This window comes from Pongo pygmaeus, chromosome 7, assembly GCF_028885625.2.
Source record: "Pongo pygmaeus isolate AG05252 chromosome 7, NHGRI_mPonPyg2-v2.0_pri, whole genome shotgun sequence".
Classification (NCBI taxonomy): Eukaryota; Metazoa; Chordata; class Mammalia; order Primates; family Hominidae; genus Pongo; species Pongo pygmaeus.
The window spans coordinates 64,648,526-64,656,169 of NC_072380.2; the positions used below are offsets into that span (position 1 = coordinate 64,648,526).

Consider the following 7,644-nt stretch of genomic DNA (forward strand, 5'->3'; position numbering starts at 1 on the left):
AATTAGAAAATAACAATATACTGGGGAACAAGTTTCAAAAAATATCTATGAATCGAAGTCTGAGTATGTTCTCAGTTTACAGTGTAATTCAACTGGAAATCAACAATAAACAGGCTAGAAAATCTCCAAACGGTTGAAGATGATCAACTATATACATACATGTGTATATATACACATAAACATATATGCACACACGTATATACGTACATGTGTCTATACATGTATAGACACATGTGTATACAAACATGCACACATGTGTATATACATGTGTATAAACTATATACATACATGTGTATATATACACAGAAACATACACACACGTGTATATATGTGTGTATATACACGTGTGTATGTGTGTATATACACACGTGTGTATGTGTGTGTATATACACGTGTGTATATGTGTGTGTATATACACGTGTATGTGTATACACGTGTGTGTATGTGTGTGTGTATACACGTGTGTATGTGTGTGTATATACACGTGTGTGTATATATGTGTGTGTGTATACACGTGTGTGTATATATGTGTGTGTACATACACGTGTGTGTATATAGTTGATCATCTTCAACCGTTTGGAGATTTTCCATTATATATATTTTTTCTTTAACATTATATGGTGTTTTATCATATAGTGTTTCTTATGGACATAGCTTAAGAATCATCTGTTATTTTGTTTCACAGAAAGCGTGAAACTGCAGGGGAGCCGATTTGTATAGATCCTGGTAAAAAGATAATTGAGTAGGTAAATTCCAGGGAGCTTTTGTACAGTGGATCCCCGTCAGTGGTTTTGGAGTCCCTAGTTTCAGTTACTCGTGGTCAACTGTGGTCTAAAAATATTAAACGGAAAATTCCAGGAATAAACAGTTCCTGGGTTTTCAATTGTGTTGGTTTCTGATTGGCGTGATGAGATCCAGCCATCTTACTCCTTCCCACAGAAGGTGAGTCCTCCCTTTGCCCAGCCTTTCCCTGCTGTCTACAATATCCACCTGTTAGTCACTTCACAGTCTGGGTTATTAGATGACTGTGGCAACGACCAGTGCGGTGTGTTCAGGTCGCCCTGATTTTACTGACTTTTTGCCCTTATTTCTCTCTGGCTCCAAAGTTCAAGAGAAGTGATGCTGGCAACTCAGATATGCCAAAGAGAAGCTGCAAATGTCTCCTTTAAGTTAAAAGGTAAAAATTCTGGACTTAATAAGGAAAGAAAAAAAATCATATGCAGAGGTTGCCAAGATCTACTAAAAACAAATCTTCTATCCACGAAAATGTGAAGAAGAAAAAAGAAATGCGTGCTAGTTTTGCTGTTGCATCATTTTTGGATGGAAGAACAGAAACATGTTCCCATTGACCGCAATGGGTACTATCCATGGTTTCAGGCATCCACGGGGGCTCTTGGAACCTATCCCCCACACGTATTGGGGGGCTACTGTGTTTCTGGCCCCACAGTCTTCTACTGCCGACTTTAGGTCTCTCTGGATCTCAGGCCCCCTTCTCTAAGATGCATCCTAGAGGACCAGAAATACACTTTATTTGGGCTTTGTCTGCTTTTGTGGAAGGGACGTTTACTAGAGGATATAATCTCGTGTTTCAATTTGCTGTCTCTCCCAAAGGGAATGTGGAGGAAAAAAAAAAAGCAGAAATTGGAAATAACCAATATTTAGCTTATTTCATTCGATTCTCAGGGGAACTGGTGAGGAGCCTAAGATGGTTTTCCCTTCCTAGAGAAAGAATCCAAGGTCCAGGGAAATAGCAACAGGGGAGTTCAAGACTGCCCCTGCTAGTCCTTCCTTGGCTACTCTCCGCTGCGATCGCAGGATAGCTCTCACTAGCAGGAGAATCGGGCAAATGTGTGGATGAGTAGAGAGTGTGTTGAACAACTTGCAACATTTTATGAAATACGCATTGTCATGGTTCCCTAAAAGGCTTTGCGGAAGCCGTTTGTCTTTACTAATCAAGTCTTTACTTACACAAAAGTAGAAGTAGAAGTAGTTTTAGAAAACATACTAACATTTTGTATCCCCTTGAAGACCAGAGTAGCAGAAAACAGGTGATTTGCATTATAAAATTGCACTCACTTTTTCCTCCTTTCAGATTTCACATTACATTAGCCCATTTGTGTTACAGTGTTTAAAAAATGGAACAGGCTCCTCCACTGCATTGTTCTCCTTTAAAAATAGATCACTTACACCCTAACTTTGTTTTTCTTAAATTCGATTCTTAACAGGAGAGCTTTCTATTATTTCAGATGGAGTGAGGTTGCAAGACTGGGATGGAAGAAAGGAATCCCTTAAATTTGGGGGAATTTCTGTTCTCTGTTCCAAGACCATTTTACTTGGGGTGAGGGGGTGGGCGCGGCGGTCAGGGCAGTGGAACGCAGTCGCGGCTGCGCCATCCCTGCACTCCCAGGCGCGCGGGAGGGACCGGCGGGGACGCGAGCTGCGGACTCTGGCGAACGCGGGGGAGGCAGACACGGGGAGGTGGACACCCAGCCGGCAGGCGTCTCAGCCTCCCCGCAGCCGGCGGGCTCCTCTCCTGACAGCTCCAGGAAAGGCAGACCCCTTCCCCAGCCAGCCAGGTAAGGTAAAGACTGCTGTTGAGCTTGCTGTTACTGAGGGCGCACAGACCCTGGGGAGACCGAAGCTTGCCACTGCGGGATTCGGCGGGGTAACCTGGGTCTACTGAAGTTTCCTAAAAGAGGGGAGAAGGGTTTGCATTTTTCCTATGGAGGATTCTTCTCTCTCTAGCATTTCGTTTGATGTATTCAGCTGGTAGAAGTGAGATTTCAACAGGTAGCAGAGAGCGCTCACGTGGAGGAGGTTTGGGGCGCCGCGGCGCCACCCCCACCCCTCCTCGGGACCGCGCCTATTTCTAAAGTTACACGTCGACGAACTAACCTATGCTTTAAATTCTTCTTTCCAGCCCCGTGAGTCCGCGGCGACATTGGGCCGTGGGGTGGCTGGGAACGGCCTCCTCCTCCGGAAAAACCAGAGAACGGCTTGGAGAGCTGAAAAGAGCGTCCGCGAGCAGGTCCGTGCAGACCTGGGCTTCAGGACCGCTGAGCTCCGTAGGGCGGCCGTGGGGCACGTCAGGTCGCCGGCTCCTCTGCCTTCGTTGAGATGGACAACGCCTCGTTCTCGGAGCCCTGGCCCGCCAACGCATCGGGCCCGGACCCGGCGCTGAGCTGCTCCAACGCGTCGACTCTGGCGCCGCTGCCGGCGCCGCTGGCGGTGGCTGTGCCAGTTGTCTACGCGGTTATCTGCGCCGTGGGTCTGGCGGGCAACTCCGCCGTGCTGTACGTGTTGCTGCGGGCGCCCCGCATGAAGACCGTCACCAACCTGTTCATCCTCAACCTGGCCATAGCCGACGAGCTCTTCACGCTGGTGCTGCCCATCAACATCGCCGACTTCCTGCTGCGGCAGTGGCCCTTCGGGGAGCTCATGTGCAAGCTCATCGTGGCTATCGACCAGTACAACACCTTCTCCAGCCTCTACTTCCTCACCGTCATGAGCGCCGACCGCTACCTGGTGGTGTTGGCCACTGCCGAGTCGCGCCGGGTGGCCGGCCGCACCTACAGCGCCGCGCGCGCGGTGAGCCTGGCCGTGTGGGGGATCGTCACACTCGTCGTGCTGCCCTTCGCAGTCTTCGCCCGGCTCGACGACGAGCAGGGCCGGCGCCAGTGCGTGCTCGTCTTTCCGCAGCCCGAGGCCTTCTGGTGGCGCGCGAGCCGCCTCTACACGCTAGTGCTGGGCTTCGCCATCCCGGTGTCCACCATCTGTGTCCTCTATACCACCCTGCTGTGCCGGCTGCATGCCATGCGGTTGGACAGCCACGCCAAGGCCCTGGAGCGCGCCAAGAAGCGGGTGACCTTCCTGGTGGTGGCGATCCTGGCGGTGTGCCTCCTCTGCTGGACGCCCTACCACCTTAGCACCGTCGTGGCGCTCACCACCGACCTCCCGCAGACGCCGCTGGTCATCGCTATCTCCTACTTCATCACCAGCCTGAGCTACGCCAACAGCTGCCTCAACCCCTTCCTCTACGCCTTCCTGGACGCCAGCTTCCGCAGGAACCTCCGCCAGCTGATAACTTGCCGCACGGCCGCCTGACTCCCCCAGCGTCCGGCTCCGCAGCTGCCCGCCACCCCTGGCCCGCGCGGGAGGAGCCGGCGCCAGAGTGCAGGACCAGACAGGCCGCCTAGGCCTCCCGGGGAAACTGACTCGCGCCCACCCCCGACCTAGCAGATCGGAAGCGCTGCGACTGCGCCCGCAGGTTGACCTTGCCAAGCCCTCCAGGTGATGCGTGGCCACGCCGGGTGAGGAGAACTGAGGCTGAGATCGCCACACTGAGCGCTCCCTAAAGCCGAGGTGGAGGTAGAGGAGGGTAGAGGAGGAGGGCGGTATTGCTAGGAACCGCCCCCTCCCTGCCCTGCTCCCTGCTCCCCGCTCCCCAACCCCGAGCCCTGGCCGTCTGGAACCTGGCTGGAGTAGGAGCTCTCCGCACCTTCAAAGGGAGGCCCGAGGACGCTGCGGGCGCCCCCAGGCGTCGGCTCCGCGCGGCCCCTGCTGTAGCTGGAGCACAGCCCTGGCGGGTCCTCTTGTCCTCCGCGCGCTCTGGGAAGAGGGTCAGGCGCGCGCGTTTGGCGCCCACCCCTGTGAGACCCGCTTGGCCTGCCGCCGCGCGCGGGGACCGCTGCCGAGGCCGCCAGAGCCTCTTCAACTGGGGAAAACACAACAACTCGGGATGCCCCATTGGGGTGTGTGTACACCTGTGTGTGTGTGCGTAATGTGCGCGCGTTTGCGGAGGAGATGCGGGGAAGGAGGCTGGCGCTTGGCAGTGACTGCCTAGAATATGATACGAATAGTGATCCTTCTTTCTGTCTGCCCCAACTCCTTCTTTTCTTTGCCATTTTCCTTTCCTACCCGTGATCTCCCCTGAAAATGTCAGACTCCCGGAGCAAGGAACCCGGAGTAGCCCGGGCGCGCGGTTCCGGCGCCCCCTGGAGGAGCCAGCGGCCTAGACCTCAGCGTCCGAGGACCGCGGGGCTTTGTGGTGGAGCACTCCGGCTGAGCGCGCTTCACAGCGCTGTAGCGCACTGGTCATCGTTGCTTATAGAGGATGCCAAGCCCCACGCCCCGTTCCCCCGTTGGCCTCGTCTCTTGTCTGACTTAGATCAGTTTGTTGTAACTGTTCATGTGTGTACTGTTTTTCAGGACTGAAAACTTTATAAATAATGTACATGTCCTAATCTCACGAGTTGCCATGAAGATCAAATAAGATAAAAAGAAATGCGGTCTATTCTCTTGAGTTCCCTTTCTCCTTTGCTTCCTGGGCCCCGCCTTAGGGAGAGCAGGAAGCAGGGATGACCTACGGCTTCAGGTTTTCTCTGCTGTACTTTTCACAGGGAGCTGTGGATTACCTGGGCTTTATTCCTTACTTGTAGACGGCATGAGGTAGGTAGTCCCGGTAAACCGGGTAAATACTGGTTCTGGAGTCACCAGGGAGACTGGCCAGCATCCTACCTGTGTTTTTATCTCTGCATGTGGAAGACAAAGTGGATTAAGAGAGAGGACTGGCATTGGGTTTGCCCAATCCTCTGCAGTTTAGGCTTAGACGTGAGGGCCGAACCCTAACCAAACTCTGGTAATTGATTATGGTGTTTTAAAAGGTATTAATCTTTGGGATGAAGTCCAAACAGGACGAAAATTTCTGCAAATGTTTGTTTCCTATGTCATGTGTGAGAAAAAAATGTGAGTGTTGCAGCACATTTTGTTTGCTTAGTTTGGCATCTTCAATCAACTTCTCAATGATTTAGGTTGAAAATAGCTTTTAATAAATATTTGGAAGGAAAAAACTCCCTCTTGGAATGGGGGGAAGCAAACCCCCTCTCTGATTTTGCTGAATGAGAATTGCTTTCTTAGCTCTCAGAGTTTTTAGGAACACTGAAATAATTCATAGCCATCAGTTTAGAAAATATACATTAAAAAACCTTCTGTCTTTGGTGGCAAATAATAGTAAATTGTTTAAAAGAAAGTTTTCATCTGCAATGAGTTTCGAATGGTGGACCTCATGGCATTTGAACAGGCCTCTCTCTGCTGGCCGGCTTCAGAGGCTTCTTGGAATTCATTTTAATATCTTTTGAATTTCTAAGAAACATTCTATTGATTTTCCTTAAACTCTCAAAATTATCTCATGAATCCTCTGTAACTTTTCAAAATAAAAGTTTTAAACTTAGAGTAACTTCTAGGTTACCTAAAGTGATGGACAAAGAGTAAGGTGAACATTTGGCTACAAACACAGCTGGGGTGATTGTCTGGATTCAATATCTCATCTGTCTTAAGAAGCTCAGTAACTGGACTCAGATGGGGGACAGCTGAGTGATCCATCCGTCCACTGTTTCATCCCTACAGTAGATTGACCTCGAGCCTTCTTGGAATCTATGGAGATGACTGCTGGAAAAATACACGGGCTGACATTGCTGTTCATCCCCAGCAAGGCACGGATTGGCTTCTGAGTATGCCTGTGGGATTAATTAGGACTCAGTAGTTCAGTTCCTCCTGGGCTTTCTTATCACTGGACAAACTGTTGTATCATTATTTCTAGGTCGTTGCCCTTCACATGAGCATGTGGACTGTATATCTCAGGCTTCCTTTTTATGTCTTGGGTAATCGGTTGAATAAATACACACATAAGCCAGGCAAAAGTAGAATTTATTCACATCATTGTATTGCAAAGGTTTTAACACTGTGTTGAATTCTTGCAGTTTCTGTGTAAACTCTATGGTTTGGTTTTACCACTTTGAATAGTTAAAAATGTCTATTTGCTTTTACTTAATTTAGTACAGTTATGTAATGTATATGCTTATGTTTTCTCTTGACAAATGCAGAAACTCTGTAGTCCATTGTAGAGGAGCTCAGTTTAAAATAAAAGCTGAAACATTCTGTGTGATAAGTGAACATTCTACTTTTTGAGAACATGTTATCCACAATTCAGTCACCTTAGCATTTGTGCAGTATTACTATTTAAAAATACTGCCTTCATTGGAAAAGTGATCTAATGAATAAATAGAAGTATTTGACAGGACAAAATTAAGAATGAACACCCCCCCCCCCAATTTGGTTGATTGTGAAAATGATACAAAGCTGCTGATAAACGCAGAGATTCCAGAACTTATGCTGGGCAGAGAAAGGATGCTAAACTTTTATCATACCATCAAAAGCCTCATTTCTTCAATATTTGAGCAGCTATGTGGAGGGGGAGAATGGAAGAGAAATTGCTTCAATTGTTAGCATACACATTGCTATCAGCAATATGCAGAGACATAGCACAAATATGCAAGGTGGAGAATCTCACCTGAAAAACTCACGAACTTATTATAAACCCTTCTTTCCTCAGCAACATGCTGGGAAAACAACAGCAAGACAAAAACACAGTAACTCTCCTTGGATATTAATCATCTACGCTTATACACAGTAAAAAACAGATCAGAGAATTCTGCCCATAATGGTCTTTTATTAGCATAGCTTTGGGTCTGGCACTTTGGCCCCCGTTTTACATACAAAGAAAGTGAGATACAAGGAAGTGGATCAATTTAGCCAGGCCCACAGAGATCAGCAAAGACCAATCAGAGCCACCCAGTTCCCATTCTA

General features: G+C 48.9%; 1 protein-coding gene across 1 annotated transcript; it reads left to right on the forward strand.

Moving 5' to 3' along the window:
• Nucleotides 1–2,391: 2,391 nt before the first annotated feature.
• On the forward strand, nucleotides 2,392–6,946 carry NPBWR1 (neuropeptides B and W receptor 1). The gene is made up of 2 exons (XM_054499088.2): nucleotides 2,392–2,576; nucleotides 2,921–6,946. Exon 2 carries the CDS (start codon nucleotides 3,118–3,120, stop codon nucleotides 4,102–4,104), a length of 987 nt encoding a protein of 328 aa, XP_054355063.2. The 5' UTR covers nucleotides 2,392–2,576; nucleotides 2,921–3,117; the 3' UTR covers nucleotides 4,105–6,946.
• The last annotated feature ends 698 nt before the right edge of the window (nucleotides 6,947–7,644 follow it).

Bases quoted from the DNA above. Each gene is read 5' to 3' on its own strand.
- NPBWR1 (XM_054499088.2), top strand. From the start codon at position 3,118: ATGGACAACGCCTCGTTCTCGGAGCCCTGGCCCGCCAACGCATCGGGC.